Here is an 18770-nt window from a genome sequence, read left to right as displayed (position 1 = left end):
TCAGGGACAGTGCCTTGGCCCAGATTTCAAACCCTAGAGCCAGTTAAAAAAAAGGGGGGGGGGAAGGATGAAATAAAGCCTTAATTAATACAGGTTTGATCATAAATGTGCTATAATCTATTAAAGAAAGAGCATACATTTAAAATTAGAAAATATTAAAGGTCCTACCTCTAGCTCTACATCAACACGAACATACTGTCGGGTTTTTGGATGATTAAGGAGGTGCAAAATTGTGGTAATGAGGGCTTCGTTTATTCGGCTTAATTGGCAGTCAATCACATTTTTCAGGATGGTGTTTAGTCCACCTCGAAGGGCCACAACCTCTGGATTCTGAAGTGCTAAAATGAAAAGGAAAAACTTAACAAATCATACTGGCAATAATAAAGTAAGCTGAAATCTGTGATTTCATTTATTTATTTAGTTCTGATTTATTTTTCTGCTGGTACTGGGGCTTGAACTCAGGGCCTAGGTGCTATTCCCTAGCTTTATTTTTGCACTCAAGACTACCACTCTACCACTTGAGCCACAGTTCTATTCCTGACTTTTTGGTGGTTAACACATAAGAGTTCTCATGGACTTTCCTCCCCTCTGATCTCAGCCTCCTGAGTAACTAAGATTACAGGCATAAACCACTCGTACCTGACTGCACTTATACTTTAAAACTTAGTATTTCTGTTGTTGTTGTTCTTGAAAGATCTCCAGCCGTATTTACTAGGACAAGTGGATAAAAGGTTCCTTTCTTTCCTTCCTTCCTACCTCCTTCCCTCTCTTTTTATTGTTTTTTGGTGGTCCTGGGGTCTGAACATAGGGCCTTGAGCTTAGTAGCAGGCCCTCCACCATTTGAGCCTCATCCAAGTCCTTGTCTTTCTAAATTCTTTGATTTTACTGGATTTTTCCTATCAACTCCCATTAAGGAGTTTTTTATGATAGAAATAATAGTCTCTATATATGTATCTATTTCAAATCTTTTATAATTAACTTCATTGTAGATTTTGCTTTAGATGGCTTATTTCATTGTTTTAATTTTACAAAACATACAAAGATGAACACATACGCATATGAGTAAACAGAAACTCAATACTTGAATAACTCCTCTTATTCTAAAGATGAAGAGGTTTCTTTGCATGTGAATGCAGCATAAGCATGGTGTTTTATATTTGGATTTTATTTTTTTGAGACAGAGTCTTGCTATGTAGCCCACTCTTACTAGAACTCACTCACTATGGAGCCTCAAACTAAAATTCTCTTGCCTTAGCCTTCCGAGAGCTCAGATTATAGGTGTGCATCACCATAGTAAGGTTTCTGTGTATCAGCTCTGCATCTCTTTTATTTATTTTTCTTGTTAACTCAGGGCCTTTGACTGAATCACTTGAACCATACCCCCCAACTATTTTTGTTTAAGGGTTTTCCAGACAGAGTTTCACTTCTTGCCGAAGGCGAACCTTGCACTGAAGTCCTGTTGCCTCCAGTGTAGCTGGGATGACAAGTGAGCACCGTCACACACCTGGCTTGCTTGGTTACAGTGGGGCTCTTGCTTACTTTCTCATTGGCTGGCCTTGAACCTCAATCACTCTAATCTCTACCTTGGGGATTACAGGTGTGGACCACCTTGCCTGGCAATTTTTAAGTTCTTCCCTTTTAATAACTTATGTTACTAGTTTTTTTAAAGTATGAAAAGAAAATCTTTCCTGGCCGGGCATTGGTAGCTCACACCTGTAATCCTAGCTAAGATCTAAGGATCACAGTTCAATGTCAGCCCAGGCAGGAAAGTCTGTGAGACTCCTATCTCTAATAAACCACCAGAAAACCAGAAGTGGTGTTCTGGCTCAAGTCATAGAGCGCTAGCCTTGAGCTGAAGAGCTGAGGGACAGTGCCCAGGCCCAGAGTTCAAGACCCACGAACAACCAAAAAAAAAAAAAACTTTCCTTTCTTCAACGTTCTTTTCCAAAATTTTTCATTCTTGAATTTTAGAATATTTATCTTCCTATGTTTTCTAACAGAAGCATAATTACATACAATCAAAATGCAGATCTCCATGATATAGATACCAATCCCTAACTCAAGGAATGAAATTTTTATCCTGCTGGAAAGTGCCACCTAAACAATTAAATTCCTATATATTGCTTACATTTATTTGTTTCATTTTCTTTTCTACTTTGGAATTATAGTATTTTCCTCTTCTACTTTTGTTAAAACATAAAATATAGCTATTTAATCTGTATTTTCACATGACTCCACTGTAACTACTAGGGTTTTTTACTTGCCCCTCTCTCTCTCTCTCTCTCTCTCCATACACACACACAAACACACACTCACACACACACAGTAGTACTACTATGTATAAAAACTTCAGTTATTATTTTATCTTACAAATAATGTGGCAAAAAGTTTTACAAGGGTGTAGCATTTAGAAACCTACTATTAAGAATAGCAGATTTAGTAGTGTATTGGTGTTTTATGTCTGTAATCCTCACTATTCAAAAAGCCAAGCTGAGATCTTGGAGGATTGAGATTCAAAGCCAGCCTGGGCAGGTAAGGAGGTTTAGTCTCCACTGTCTAAATAGCATAAAACAGGATTGAAGACATGGTTCAAGCAGTGGAGTACCAGGTAAGCAAGGCTCAAGTGCAAGCTCTGAGTTCAGACCCCATTACCACCAAATCAAACCAACCAATCAAATAAGACTGGTGATTTGAGATAATATATTTGAGATAAATATTCTGGACTATTAAGTAGTATTCTAATTACTTTAATATGAGTATATATGTATGCCTGTGTATAAAAGTTACTTGTTCTTTTTAAAAATATTGATTCTTATCTTGAAGGCAATTATTTCCTTGTTGTTTACAACTACTATTGGTTTTGATCGATCACATTTCTATACTTCTAGTAACTAGAATTAATAATTATCTGGAGAATTATTCAGTATATTTTCAAATATAATGAATAATTATATTCTCCTTTTATTACTTTTTACCTTTAAATTTTCCCAGCAGTTAAAGATGTATTTCATGGTTTTCTTTTTCAAGAAAAACCATTTAGGTTGAATGATCTATCGTATTCTCTGACTGGGACTTTCCCCCCCAGTACAGGGTTTTTAATTCAGGGACTTACTTTTTCTAGGCAACTTGTTCTACCATGTAAGACACACCCCCAGCCTTCTTTCCTTTAGTTTGTAATCCTCCTACCTCTGACTTCTTCCAGGTAGCTGGAAATACAGGTGTGTGCCACTATACCTGCCTTGTTTTTGAAATAGGGTCTTGTTAACTTTTGTTAGTGGTGGCCTCAAACCATGATCCTCCTGTTTCTGTTATCACTCTGCTTCCTCAGTAGCTGGAATTACAGTTGTGTACCATCACACTCAGCCACTAGTTAAGACTTTTAATATAGTTATTTGCTGTCTGCTTTACACAGACTTTACTTTTTTATTTTTCATATTCTTTTCTTCTTGAGTTGCAATGGTTCACTTACACTTACTTTTTGCTTAAATAAAAAATATTTTATGATGACATGTTAATACCTCAGTATACATTTCCAGGTATCCCATAAATTACAAAATGGTAATATGCTTATTTTCATAATTTCCTTAATAATACTTTAAAATTTGTCTATAAACAAATAGATATTGTGGGCATATTTTTAAATCCTCCATTGCAGAATCTGTTTCTTCTTTGTTTCTTTAAACTTTATAAATGAGTTGTGATCTCAAGAAGAAATATAACCTTATCACTCCTACTTTAGGTGATGGAGAAAAAAAAAAGTCATGTTTCTTGTTATTTAAAATTGTTTAGCTGGGTGCTGGTGGTTCACACCTGTAATCCTAGCTATTCAGAAGGCTGAGATCTGAGGATCATAATTCAAAGCCAGCCTGGTCAGGAAAGTGGGTGAGACTCTTATTGCTAATAAACTACTCAGAAAAAGCAGGAAGGGCCCTATGGCTCAAGTGGTAGAGTGCTAGCATTAAGCATGCTCATAGACAGCACCAGATCCTGAGTTCAAGACCCAGGACCAAGATGGATGGATGCATAGCTAGCTAGCTAGCTAGAGTTTATCTTTCGAAGTGAGGCCAGTTACTTCTCTAAGAATTGTTATTCCCACTGATTTGTTTGCAATAAGTTATCTATTTTATTTGTTGCATTGATTTTTTTACTTTTTTCTACCATAGCTTACTTTTTTGATTCCTTATAGTAAAATTTAAATCACTGAAGTTCCTATTTTTTATATACTCACAATACAGTCTTCTTCCAATAATCAGATATTTACCCATGTTGCTATCTTCAGTTTCTACTTCATTTAACAATTTGATGCTTTTGCATTTAGAATTCCCTTTTTATATATACTGGACTTTGGCACTCTACCACTTGAGCTACAACTCCACTTCTGGCTTCTTGTTAGTGTTTTGAAGACAAAGAGACTTTCTGCTTGAGCTGGCTTCAAACTTTAATCATCAAATTCTGCCTCCTATTAGATTACAGATACGAGCCATTTTATAGTAGCTCAGCTTACAGTGGATTATTTTGATCATGTAGTATGACTAACACCGCAGTGCTAGACTTTATAGTTTCTATTATAATTATTAAATTTAGATATTTCATCTACTAAATTTCATGTAAGTAAAACTTTAAGATACAAAATTTTCATATCACTCTGAACTTATGTTAAATAAAACTCAAAATTATGTTTTCATAAGTTGTGTACTGATAACTACAGAAATAATACATATTCTTTATAAAATAGTGTATTACTTGAAAATTCTGACCTAGTTCACAGATAATAGCAATACATGCTCGAACCATTCTGTCTCTTTCTTGAAGTCCATCATTTCCAACTGCAATTAATGAGTTGGCCACAGAACTGGGAAATAAGGAAGCATTCACAGTAATCATCTGTAACAGAGACATTAGGAACAGAAATTAGTTACTTTACAGTACATTTTAAAACCTAATTTATTCAGACTTAGATCTGAATTAAATCCAGGTACCAATTTTAACAGGCTACATAAAGGTTTTGAATGATCGACTGATAAATCAATGTTAATAATCATAACTGTGAAAATCTTTTTTTAAAGTTTCTCTAGTAATCTGGACTATAAATTACTATTTCTGAGACTCTAAGCTACGCTAGGATTGAGACTCTTACATAGGTTTTAGTTCCTACGTAATGTAAATCAATAATGACAATAGCACTTAACTTATTAGTATTCTATGATCACTCTGATTCTTTACTTAGTTCATTAACATCATTATCTCCACCCTTCCTTCATCATCAAATTCACTGATTGGGCCCTCACACTCTCTCTTTACTATAACAGACACCCAGAGATATCTTTAACCACTAGCCATAAATTCCATTATTAATGTTAGAAACCATTAATAGCCCATACATATTTCACATTTCAATATACCTGATAGCAATGGTATATATCTAGTCCTAAAGCTTGATGAAATAATGCACTGTATCCCTAGCTACTTGAAAAGTTGTGAATAGCAGGATTAAGATTTGCTCAAAACTCTTCTCAACCCACATAGCTCGGAGCAGTGATGTGTAGCTGTCATCTCATGCCACGTGATAGGCTGAGGCTGGCCAAAGCAAGCAGAAAAGTGCAAGAGATTATCTATGGAAAAAAAAAAAAACAACTGGTACAGTGGTATGTACCTGTTATCCCAAAATGATGATGGGAAGCCAAAATAAAGTAGGCAATTATGGCTCAGACTCCTGACCAAGCAGGAATTGAAGACTCTATCCAAAAAATAATCAGTGAAAATCAACGATGGAGTTATCTTGTTAGTAAAGTAACTTTGAGGACCTGAGATCAAATATAGACATTCCCTTGAAAAAAAAAAGTACTTTTCATAAAAGATTTAATTGATAATAATATAATTTGAGCATGCTGAATATACGTTAAAAATATACAGTTCTTTGATTTAGAAAACAAGCCACTAATGATCACTTAACTTTATTTCAAAATAACTTTATTTCAAAATAACAGATTCTTGGATTAAAAATACAAAGTAATGTTTTGTCTTATTTGTACAGGGAGAAAAGTAATCTGTTCACAATGTTACTATATTCAGAAACCTGTTGAAAAAGAAAAAACTTGTGCTATAAAACAACTGATACACTATCACTAAATGCAAAACACACAGTTCAGACCCAAAGAGATTAAAATTGGCTAGTTACTGTATAACTACAATTAAAATTTTACAATACACCCCTCAAACCAGATTTATACCTAATCAATGAAGAATCCAAAAGAGCATTCACATATGTTTCAAAATCAGTATTTTCAATTCATCAAAAAAAGAGAAAAGGAAAGAACAGAAAGCAGAAAGGGAGACCTGCAGAAAATAACTGGTCTCTGTGAGTAAAAATATTCTAACTGCTCATAGTAACTTATATTTCAATGCTTACAATATGTTATGTTTTATTATGTAATGTTTGTACAAAGCTTACAAGAAATTTCCTAAACAGAAAAATGAGGTGATATATTCTGAAAAGAACTGGCTAAAAATTAGCTTTTCAATTTGACTTTGATAACTTAATATAATATTAATAAACTAAGCCATCTTTTCCAAATCAATCTTTGTGCCTCAGTTTACTAATTCAGAACGAAGATAGTTACAAGATGGTCTTAACTAAAATATAAAATTGTACTCAAATCTCATGTGTAATAAGCATATTTAATTCAATAATTATTCTATGAAACAAATAAGAATTCAAATTTTGTATCTAAAAGATTCAAATTTTGCAAGGAGCTGGTAACTCATGCCTATAATCCTAGTTATTCAGGAGGCTGAGAACTGAGAATCATGCTTCTAAGCCAATTTAGGCAGGAAAGTTTGTGAGACTCAAATTAACCACCAGAAGACCAAAAGTGGCACTGTGGCTCAAAGTAGTAAAACCCTAGCCTTGAACAAAAAGCTCAGGGACATTGCCTAGGCCCTGAGTTCAAGCCCCACGACTGACTTTAAAAAAATGTTCAAATTTTTACATATGAAGTCATTCTTTAGTTTTTTCCAGGGAAATTCAGTGAAAATTGAGAAACTGCTTCCCTTAAAAATCATTCAATACTCCATGTAGTCATAATTCTAATCATACTTTCTGGCATAGATATATGTAAAGATTAGACTATTAGGTACCAAATTTGTAGAACTGACACAAAAGAACTAAAGAAATACAGAGTTCACTAAGAGTCATATGTAAAACTTAAACAGAGAAAAATAGAATGTGCAAAGAGATGAAAATAAAATAAAGTAGGAAGAAAGCAATTATCTGTGGTTGGGCTGATTGGTTGTTTGCATACAGTTGGCAAAATAATATAGATCAGATAGAAATGGTTGTATAGACCAAAAATAAGCTCAGAATGCCAAGGAAGGAAGGAAGGTTGTATTTAATAATCATTAGCCAATTAGGAAATCTGTATACTGGGTTCTTGTTCTGGTTTTGCCATTAACCTGCAGTGTCTGTTTCGAGAGTATGTGATTCCACCAAATTAAATCCTGATGGCTATTAAACTGTATTATTACTAGTTCCTATTACATGAATAAAGAAATTACATAGGAAATAATGATGGCTTGAATTAATTGGTAAGTAGAATTTAAGTGATAAAAACAAAAAAGTACCAACAGTTGACTAGAGAGAAAGTTATGAAGAAAATGAATGAGACTGAAAAAGACTGCCTGGATTGAAGTGGGGAAAGTAGAAGAAAAACATATTGGAGAGACACTCAAAGAAAAAAAAACCAATAAACAGAGTCTTTCAAATGAACTAGACAGGTGAAAGAAAAGTAAAAGTAACACAAGTATTTCTTAACTATTTATTGAATGAATTATACTAAAACAAGTAAAACATTGTACTTTTCTTTCAAAGTACATTAATACAATTATGCAAAAACTTTAATTTTTTAATACATACCAAAACATTTCAGTGACCTGGTAATAATAATTAAACATGATTTGTACTTCTTTAGTTGCTGGAAAAAATATGTAGTTAGATGCTAAAAGTTCTAATAAAATCATTTATCTCTAGCCCCTAAAGGCAATATGTACTTTAACGACTCTTTTTAGCTCAACCAACTACTACTGGAATAATAAAAAATATCTTATGCTGCAGCTCCAAAGAGAACAGAATAAAATGGTATTTTTGTTATGGTGCTATTAAGTTGTTTTTAAAGAGTCTTTACTTTTACTGAGCTGTATTATAAATTTTAATTTGTACAAAGTATTGTACAAAATTGAAAAAAAAAGGTATTTACTAAGTAATCCAATGAGGCTGAATTTAATTGTCTGGATTTATTTGAAGTTGTCTTTTTTTTTTTGGTCAGTCATGGGGCTTGAACTCTGGGTCTGGGCGCTATCCCTCAGCTCTTCAGCTCAAGGCAAGCACTCTACCACTTGAGCCACAGCACCACTTTGTCATTTCTTTTAAAAGCATCAAGGCCAACAAATTATATAAAAAAGTTCTATTAAGTTTCATGATTGCTTTTCACCTTCTTCAGGTATTAAATTATGACAATTTGTATTACACAATGCCTACATTTTTTGTTTTTATCATTACTGCTCATGGATTATATTCAAATTCACCTTTAAAACAACAATTTTATAATTATTTGTGACAACCATTTAATAGTATCAACTGTAAGAATAAAATTAAAAGAAAACCAACTTAGCAAATCAGTAATTATACTTACCTGTCTACTAATGGAAGACATACTCTTTAAAATGAACATTTTATAAGAATATAACACTTTATGAAAATAATCCTAACTGCCCAATCACATATTGTACAAACTATTTATGCTTATCTAAAAGCTTAACAGATCTACTTAATTTATACTTTAATGAAATAAAATTTTAATGAAAACTTGGTTTCTAAATTTTAACACTATATTTAACACTATATCACTGTAATATAAAAATAGAAATATTTAACAATGAAAACCATAAATTTGCCTTTATTCCCACATATTAGCATACCTTTCTGACTAATCGAAGTGCCTGTGTCCTCTCTACCTCGTTGCTTTGCTGTATGTCAATGCACCTAAACAATACACAAATATTAATCATTGATAAAATCCTAGTGAAGTGTTTTGTTTAATACTACTACTCACACTCATCTTCATGTCAATACAGTATATTAAATTTTCAGTACATACTTTCACAGTACCAGCAAATATTTCTAGTATCAGCAAATAAATATTTCCAGTGATGTTATAAAATTCTTACATTTAAACTTTCAAAAAAAATACAGGAATCTATCTATAAAGACTCATGTAACAGAAGTATCAGATTCTTATCTCCAATTAACCAGCAAAAAGCCAGAAGTGCGGGTATGGCTCAAGTAGAAGAGCATCAGCCTTGAGGAGAAAAAGCCCTAAGCTTGGGGCTCTGAGTTCAAGCCCGTGTGTGGGTGTGTGCATGCATACGCTCACACACACACACACACACACATGATCCAAGATGAAAACATAAGCAATGAAAAATACCAGAACAGAAAAATAACATAGGCAAAGAACTGCAATTTCCAACAATATTCACTTTTGTGAGGTCAAGATACATGTAAAAACAGAACCATGTAACTTAGTGTTATGAGTAGAGTTGGGAAAAATAGAAAGGGTGACTGAACAATATGCATTATATTTATAAACTGATTTGAACTGAAAATCCTTTGTACAATAACTGAGAATTAAGAAAATATGTATGTACATATATATGGAAAGCACTTTGGATTTAATTAAGAAATTCTGTTCATCAAAGATCCACTGAAAGGATGACACTTCAAGGCACATTTGAAGATATTCTCAATATACATGTACTTTTGAAAAGACTCATCTAGAAGACACCAAGAATTCCCACAAGAAAAAGGCATTCATTGGGCTGGGAAGGTGGCTCAGTGGTAGAGTGCTTGCCTTGCATGCCTGAGGCCCTGGGTTCGATTCCATAGCACCACATAAGCAAAAAGAAAAAAGCCGGAAGTGGCACTATGGCTCAAGTGGTAGAGCACTAGCCTTGAGCTGAAGAGCTGAGGGACAGCACCCAGGCCCAGAGTTCAGGCCCCACAACTGGACCAAAAAAAAAAAAAAAGAAAGAAAAGAAAAAGGCATTCATGCCAGGCATCAGTGGCTCATGTGGTTCAAAGACAGCCTAGGCAAGGAAAAGTCCATAAGACTCTTATCTCCAATTAACCACCAGAAAACCAGAATTGGCACTGTGGTTCAAGTGGCAGAGTACTCGCCTTGAGCTAAAGAGCTGAGGGACAGCACCCAAACCAAGAGTTCAAGACCAATGACTGACAAAAAAAAAAGAAAGGCAAAGTTCAAGACCAATGACCGACAAAAAAAAGAAAAAGGCATTCACTTAGAAATGAGCAAGCAACAAAACTAGATGTGCAAATTAAAAATGAGAATCCACAATGAAAACCAGAATGGCTAGCTAAAGACTGAAATAGCAAATGCTGATGTGGATAAAGTAGAAGGAAGACTAATACATTGTTGATAATAGTGTTAATCTGTTCAATCACTTGAAAATTATTTGACAATATCTACTAAAGCTAAACTAATATTCCATATGTCCCAGCAATTCCAGTTGTACATACATATAAGAGAACTGAGTAACTATGTCTACCTGCTTGCAGGTTTGTGCAAGAAATGTTCATGGCAGCTTGTTAAAATAACACTAAAAGCAACCAGAAAATGAATAGAGTAATTTTGATCTAATCATAATATGAAATACACAGTAATAAAAAAGCAAAAACTAGTAGACCTCAATGAATCTCACAAATGAGGAAAGTAAAGAGTAGTGTTCCTTTTCACTTCCAACATGATACCCCAAAATAGGATAAAAAATCTACAATGAAAAAGTCAGAACAATGTTTACTACCTGTTGAAAGTAAAATGAAACATTACTAGTAGTCTACTAATGCTGTCTTCTAAATAGCCTGTATATGCTCTTATAAAAACTATCAAGCCATGAGGTGGGAAAGTGGCTCGGCAGTAGAGTGCTTGCCTCGTATGCATGAGGCCCTGGGTTTGATTCCTCAGCACTACATAAGCAGAAAAAGCCGTAAGTGATACTGTGGCTCAAGTGGTAGAGTGCTAGCCTTGAGAGGAAGAGCTGAGGGACAGCACCCAGGCTGAGAGTTCAGGCCCCATGACCAACAACAACAACAACAAAAAAAAACTATCAACCTTTAACACTAAAAATCTGTACATTTTATGGTACGTATATTAAAGCTTGACATAAACCTTTTTAAAAAATGAAGTATAAAAAACTCCCAGAAAATTACCTAGCTATTAAATAGTCCACTTTCAATTTTAGCACCTTCTGCAGAATACTGGAGTCTTGGATGAGATACCGAAGTGCTCGTAACCCTGCTGCTCTCACTTCTTTTGCTTCATTTAATAAGGCTAACCGCAAACTGGAAGAAAAACAAAATGCTTAGCTGTAGGAGTCTAAAGCACACAGGACAGGTTAAACATTCCTCATCTGAAATGGCTGGGATGAGAAAGATTTCAGATTTCTAGGTTTTTGGAGATAAGGGTATTTCTATAGACTGCTTCAAGTAAGCAGCCCACATTTGAAAATCTAAAACCAAACCGCCAAGATTCTTAAATTTCAGTTTTTGGAACATTTAAGATTTTCATAGTAAGGATGCTCAGCCTGTATCAAATTCTTCCTCTGCTAAGTTATGCAAAACTTCTAATAGTGATGAATTAATGTTATCCAACTACATTTCCCATGGATAAGAAATATCCACTCCAAACTATGGGATTTTATAGTGGTAATGCTGGTTTTATTCGGTGTCTCTTTGGTATTGTCTCTCAAATCAAGCTGATGTTATTTTATTCATCTTCTGTAGTTTATTTTACATCAGATAAGAGAAATTAAGTATACCCTTACATGTCCCTATAATCTATTCCCCTTCATTTGTTTACAGTCCTCCCAAAGACTGATTGGGTTAAAGCAATACTATTTGGCAATGACAGCAGAAACAAACCACTACATCAATTTTAATTCCTTAAGGCACCAAAAAAATAGTTATGAAAGCGCAACATTATGCCTTTATTAGTATGCTTGGGTATACTTTCTCTTAGGTAACACTTAGATATGTTAAACCAGAAGAGTAAGAAAATTTCAGTCTATAAAGTTCAGATTTCATTTCAAAGTTTAAATTATAGAAATCCAGGTATTTTTTAACATAAGCTCTGGTTCTTCCTATTTGGTAATCACAACTCATTAGGTAACAAAGTGATCTAAGAACCTAAATGTTTCTAATGTCCAATCAATTGCCTATAAAATCACATATGAAGTGCTGTGTTCTCACAACCTTAATTTAAAATTATCAAATTGAAATAATTAAAATCTGAAAGAGATAAGGGAGGGGATTGAACTGAACTTACCAAATAATGATATCTTCATAGTTAAAACCCAGTTTTTCTTCACTATGGCCAATATCACAAAGAAGCTGTTAGAAAAAAAAGGTTCATATTAATTGTGAATTTACATAAATTTTATTTATATGCTATACAATAAGCTGTTTTCCATTAATGAAATTTTGAAAAATGTAAGATTTTACATTTTATGTAGTTTTTCTTTTTTTTTTTGGTCAGTCATGGGCCTGAACTCTGGGCCAGGGTGCTGTCCCTCAGCTCTTCAGCTCAAGGCTAGCGCTCTACCACCTGAGCCACAGTGCCACTTCAGCTTTTTCTGCTTATATGGTGCTGAGGAATTGAACCCGGGGCCTCATGCATGCAAGGCAAGTATTCTACCACTGAGCCACCTTCCCAGCCCCCATTTTATGTAGTTTTATTCCTATCTCCCTAACTGTTTTTGTGATTTGTTGGTGGGAGGGATTTAATCCTGGGCTGGTGCTATACTCATAACATAGGCACCATACCACTTGAACTATGCCCCCAACCTTTTTGCTTTCATTATTTTGGGGATAGGTTCTCACATTTGTGCCCAGCCCAGACTCAACCATGAGACTCCTACTTATACTTTCTGCACAGCTGAGATGGCAGATGCACACTATAAGCTACTGGGTGAGATGAGTTCTTGCTAACTTTTCTGTCCAGACTAGTGTCTTAATTTTTGCCCAGGCTGGTAGTTTAAGTCCATCTACATTTTTTCAGGAAATTATTTTTCATTTTTGAAGGATTTTGTTGGTGTATATATAGAATTTAAGGTAGTCCTACTGTTGACTGTTTTGCAAGCAATACCCTTTATCACAGATTACTACTTTATGAGCAGTTTCAACAGAGTATGGTTCAGTTGTAGTTTCCTCTATATCCATCTCACTTAAGGTAAACAATATTTCTGTCTTCTTGAAAATAACAATAAATAAAAGTATTTATAATCTAGTCTGGCACCAGTGGCTCACACCTGTAATCCTAGCTATAAAGGAGGTTGAGATCTGAGGATAGAGGTTCGAAGCCAACCCCAGGTAGGAAAATCGTGAGACTCTTTTCTCCAATTAACCACCAGAAAACCAGATTAGTGCTGTGGCTCAGTGGTAGACCACTAGCCTTGAGCTAAAAGCTGAAAGACAGCACCCAGTCCCAAAGTTCAAGCCAACCAAAAAAAAAAAAGTATTCATAATCTAATAGATCTGACCAAAGCAGAAGATCTCTTGTTTTCTGAGAAAACAGCTAATTATTAGAACAGTGGAGTTTATTTAGAAGACAACTGAAATACACACACACACACACACACACACACACACACACACACACACACACAAGATGAGCTATAAAGTAGCAGCATTCTATGTTATATTGGGATATGGGGAAAAACAAGTTTTAAGTGTATATATATATATATGTTTATACTTATAAACATGTATCTATATATGCACATATACACACATACACACATTAACATATATCATGTTCTGACCTTTTTTAAATCATTTGTATAGTGAGCACTATAATACATGCGTGTCATCCCTGAATACAGGAAATTGAGGCAGGAGGACTGAGATTTGATACCAGACTAGGCTACTTGCTAAGAATTAGTATTAAAATAAACAAAACAACAACAAATCCTCATACATGAATAATAATGTTAACTACAACTTAGCACTCTGCAGTTCATTTCATTTTATTCTCACATTATTTTTATTTGTAATTGTACCAAAAAAGGATAAGTACCTTCTTAATCACTGGTTACCTGTGGAAAATTGTACTTTGGAAGGGAGGGAGGAAGTACGCAGGAAGGGTATGTGAGGAAGGACTTTCACCTTTTACTATAAAATCTTCTATACTATCTAAATTTTTTTTTATAACTTACAACGAAATGAAAACTTTTAGGACTTATAAGGAAAAGGGAACGTTGAAAACTCAAAAGATCTGATATATTTTCATCCTTAAGCAGTAGGCCTTTGGATCATAAACATGTTGTCAGTTTTAAAAATAGAAGACCAACATCATACTCATCAGCAGACCGCTATACACATTACTTTAGTGAAATGATTTTAGAAGGCAAGCATGTTGTGTGACATTCACATGATTAAAGGATCACATCACTTTGCTCTTTCATTTCCTACCTTAAAAGGAGGTTTGAGAGAGATTCATACAATACAACATTTTAGTATCTTTGGTCTACTAAGGTAACTTAATATTAACAACTGGGGTTATACTTACTAGTAAAACAAATGCTATTGAAAATGAAAGTTCATATTTAAAATGCTAAATCTTCTGGATGTAACACAATAAAACTAAACATCTTACTGTGTAGCAGAGTTTGGAGAAAGGAGGAATATTAGAGTAGAAAAATATAACATATCTCAAACTGAAAACTTCAGATTAAAGGAATAGTATCTCATAACAAATGAGGAAATTCTGTAAACATAGTTAATCTAACGGAAACACAGGTCTCCAACCAACTACACTGGTCTTCAATGTCATACTTTTTATAGTCAAATAATACTAGTTACAGATTTTTGAGAATTTCAAATTTTTACTCAATAAGGAAATAAATCTTTCTGTCAATTCAGTAAGCTCTTTAAACCTAACAAAATGGAATTCAGAAGCTCAGTGTAGTAAGATTAAATTCAATATTTACTTGCGTTTTGTTAGGTAATTTTATAATAAATTTTATAATAAAATCTATAGCAATTCACTTAAAGCAGGAATTCTTAATCAGGAGAAATTCTGTCCCACTGGGAACATTTGGCAATAACTCAAGATACTTTTATCACTGGTGTGGGGGGAGGTATTCCTTCCCACTCTACAGTGGGTACAGACCAGGAACACTGTTTAGTACCCTACAACACAAGAACAGCATTCCCAAACAAATAATTTTCTGGCCCAATATATCAACAGTGGATAAATAAAAGAACCCTGTGGAACAGTAACAATTTACCTATCTACAATTCAAACTATTAAGCATACTTCCCTTCTTAGTGTAGCTTAAAAAAAAAAAAAAGACTGGCAAAATAGAAAAAAGCACAAAGCAAAGCAAAAAACAAGCGACTGGATGAGATGAGTTCTTTTACCAGGCATTATGCTGAGACCTTGCCTTTACAAGCAGCAATAGTATCTGAGTAAAGAAATCTTCCTAAGACTGCTTTGCTTTAACTGTCAGAGCTGGCACTGTCTCCTTGCTTTTGCCCATTAAAGGTAACTAAAATAAGTTTTACAAAATCTAAAGTTAATAGACTTTACTTATGGGACAGCATATTCCTTCTTACTGTAGACATTACAGCAATCCCTACAGCATGCTCTACAGTAGTACAATGCAGTGAAAGGAGAGAGAAAAACAGAATGGAAGGAGGAATCAAGGATTAAAGTAGGAGAAAAGACAGGTCAAAGATGAGACAGACAGGAAATAAAGGGGGAAAACAGCAGCAAAAAGAAGGTAAGAGAGCAAGGAAGAAAAAAGACAAACACAAAAAAGCAAAGACTAGGGACAAAGAATAACTAGGAGAGAAATTTGGGCAAACAGAAGGAAATAGAGGAGGGAAAAGGGAAGAGTAAAACCAACTGATCCTAATCCTACAAAGTTTGGAAAATAAACAATAAAAAAAGAAAATACAGGTGTTCAATCAATTTCTATCAATGAAGTTTGTTTAAACCAGTCCTATTCCTAAAACTTGTATTTCTACACTGTCTAATATGACTGATAGCTCCTGCCACATGTGGCGGCAAACACTGGAAATATGGAAACTTGAGACATGCTGTGAGTATAAAATAGTGTTCAAGAACCTTGGTGGTGTCAATCACTACCATCTTTACAACCATCCCCAGCTTCTAAAATCTTAGAAGATAAGTGCTCAATCCTGGTTATATCAGTAATCACAGTAAAACTGAATTAAACAATGAAAACTAAGCAAGTGGTGAGGGTTGTCTGATTGACTAAAGATGGCAAAATAAAACATTTAAAACAAGGGAGAAAAACCAGAAAGTATGTTTTTGTAACCCTGAAACATTCTGACTATGCACTTGCATCCCTAACTGAATGTAAAAACTATATAACACTATGTTGAAAATAACAATGTTACAAAGTGACTATATTTCTATCCCCTTCTATTTCCAAAACAAACTGAACAGAAGTCACAAACTTACTAGTTAGCAAAGAATTAAATATGTAAAAAGAATAAGCCAGGAACTAGGGGCTCATGCCTATAATCCTAGCTACTTAGGAGGCTGAAATCTTAGAATAGCAGTTCAAAGCTATCCCACACTTTGAAGTCCTTGACTCTTATCCCCACTTAACCAGCAATAAGCTGCAAGTGGAGGTATGGCAAGTGGTAGAGCACCACCATGAGCAAAAAAGATAAAGGACAGTGCCTATGCCCTGAATTCAAGCCTCAGTACCAGCACCTTACAAACAAGTATTTGGAAAGACTGAAATAGGTCTACTCAAACTTTAATATACACACAAAAGCACCTGAAGATCTTTATAAAATGGTCAGTTGTAATTCAAAGAAGCTCCAAGGTGATATCAGAACTGAACTGTGTTACACTGAACACCAGAAGCCTATGATATGTAACTGCTAATACATTAACAATGTATATGAAATATAATAAAAAGAAAAAAGCTTTATCCCAAAGGATCCATTTTGTTTTCCATCTTAGGGCATTACCTAGATTTTTATCCTAACCTGAGTTTGCTGAGTGGTACTATAAAGCTTGCATTGAAGATCAAACTTTGGGGATGCTATTAAAAGATCACATTAATATTTATTTGAGCCAAAAGCCCCAATTTACACGGGCGCTTCAGATCGTGGGAATGCAGATTCAGGAAGAATTCCTGAATTCCTTTGGGAATTATGATTATATCTATGAAATGTAGCACATCAAGTTATGAATTTTTAAGGTATGTTTGTGAATGAGCATCCATCTGTATTAGGGACTTCTCAGCAGTTTCCTTTAATTTTTGCTGAGCCTACCATATTTTCTGTAATATGCTATGTATCTATTAACTAATTAATTGTATTAATTAAAAGCAATCCAAAATTTAAAAATACTTGACAAGGGCTGGGAAGGTGGCTCAGTGTTGCCTTGCATGCATGAGGCCCTGGGTTCGATTCCTCAGCACCACATATGCAAAAAGAAAAAAGCCAGAAGTGGCGCTGTGGCTCAAGTGGTAGAGTGCTAGCCTTGAGCTGAAGAGCTGAGGGACACCACCCAGGCCCAGCGTTCAGGCCCCACGACCAGACCCCCCCCCCCAAAATAAACTTGACAAATGGTAATGGTGATTTGTGCCTACAACCTGTTATTTTGGAGGCTGAAGGAGAAGGATCACTTGAACCCAGAAGAACAAGACTAGCTTGGGCAACATAACAAAAGCACTCTCAAAAAAGCAAAATACAGCAAAACAAAAAAAATAAATGCACATGACAAAATCCTTTTTCTCTGAAGAATTAGAGAAAAGCACTATACTGAGTAAATCCAAAGGAATTCCTTTTAATGGTGATTAAGAAATATCTAAGTATGATAAGGAACAAGGAACGTTAAGTGCCATAAAGGTTTCAAGTTACTTACCTTAGTAAAGTTATTCAGATGGCCTAACTTTCTCATATTTGATACTCCTTGTAATTTGGCCACATTTTGGAGAATCTCCCTTAAGTTATCAGAAGGTTCTAGAAGAAAATACAAGGCAAGTTAACCTTATTTTAAGAGTATTTTCCTAACCAAACAGATAAAATATGCTGTACTAAAATTTACAATGTTGACTCTTGGTTTAAAGTTTTGCCCTGTACCTTAAAAGTCATTCATAGTGGATGTCAAAGTCTATGTACATGGCATTCAATTCCCTTCACATTTCTACTCCACCTATACCTATGGTCCAACTCTGTTTACAACCAGTTATTACTCAACCAAAAAATTATCTCAGCTTTCCATTCTTGGTATTAATATTTGAAAACAGATGCGAAATACACTGTACATTGTCCTGCTTGTTTCAACCAAAACCTGTATAAAGAATACTAAACCTAATACTAAACTAAGAACAGATATGCTGCAGCAAAGATCAATGATTCTTGAAAAATGAAAAAGACATTAAGTGTGCCCTACAGTTGTACAGACTAACCAAGAAAGTTTCTAGACCCTGGTGCTGAAGAAGAAAAGCCGAGGCAATTTCTAACTTGAAGAGATAAAGCTAAGAGCCCACAGATACCATGAATTACTGAAAAACACTGTCTAGAAAGAATACCTCGGAGTTATAGTAAAGGAGCCTCTCTTAGGTATTTGGTAGAGCAAACATCCCTGGACTACAGGAGTGTGAGACATTATACAAGGCCACAAGGCCAGGGAAAGACTCATTTAAAGTAA

The 18770-nt window shown here is 34.6% G+C and overlaps 1 protein-coding gene across 1 annotated transcript in view; it reads right to left on the bottom strand.

Annotated features, from left to right (window-relative positions):
• Rictor (RPTOR independent companion of MTOR, complex 2) overlaps positions 1-18077 on the bottom strand; it is a 68620-nt gene extending 50543 nt beyond the window's left edge. The window contains exons 1-6 of the mRNA XM_013018519.1: positions 17982-18077; positions 12396-12460; positions 11282-11413; positions 8974-9037; positions 4758-4884; positions 169-338 (exon numbers count right to left, since the gene is read on the bottom strand). Coding sequence (XP_012873973.1) covers positions 169-338; positions 4758-4884; positions 8974-9037; positions 11282-11413; positions 12396-12460; positions 17982-18017 — 594 coding nt within the window. The 5' untranslated portion in view covers positions 18018-18077. The remainder of the gene's footprint in view (positions 1-168; positions 339-4757; positions 4885-8973; positions 9038-11281; positions 11414-12395; positions 12461-17981) is intronic.
• Positions 18078-18770: the final 693 nt, after the last annotated feature.

Source organism: Dipodomys ordii, unplaced genomic scaffold (assembly GCF_000151885.1).
Source record: "Dipodomys ordii isolate 6190 unplaced genomic scaffold, Dord_2.0 Scaffold41, whole genome shotgun sequence".
NCBI classification, from domain to species: Eukaryota; Metazoa; Chordata; class Mammalia; order Rodentia; family Heteromyidae; genus Dipodomys; species Dipodomys ordii.
This window is presented reverse-complemented; position numbering and strand designations above follow the sequence as displayed.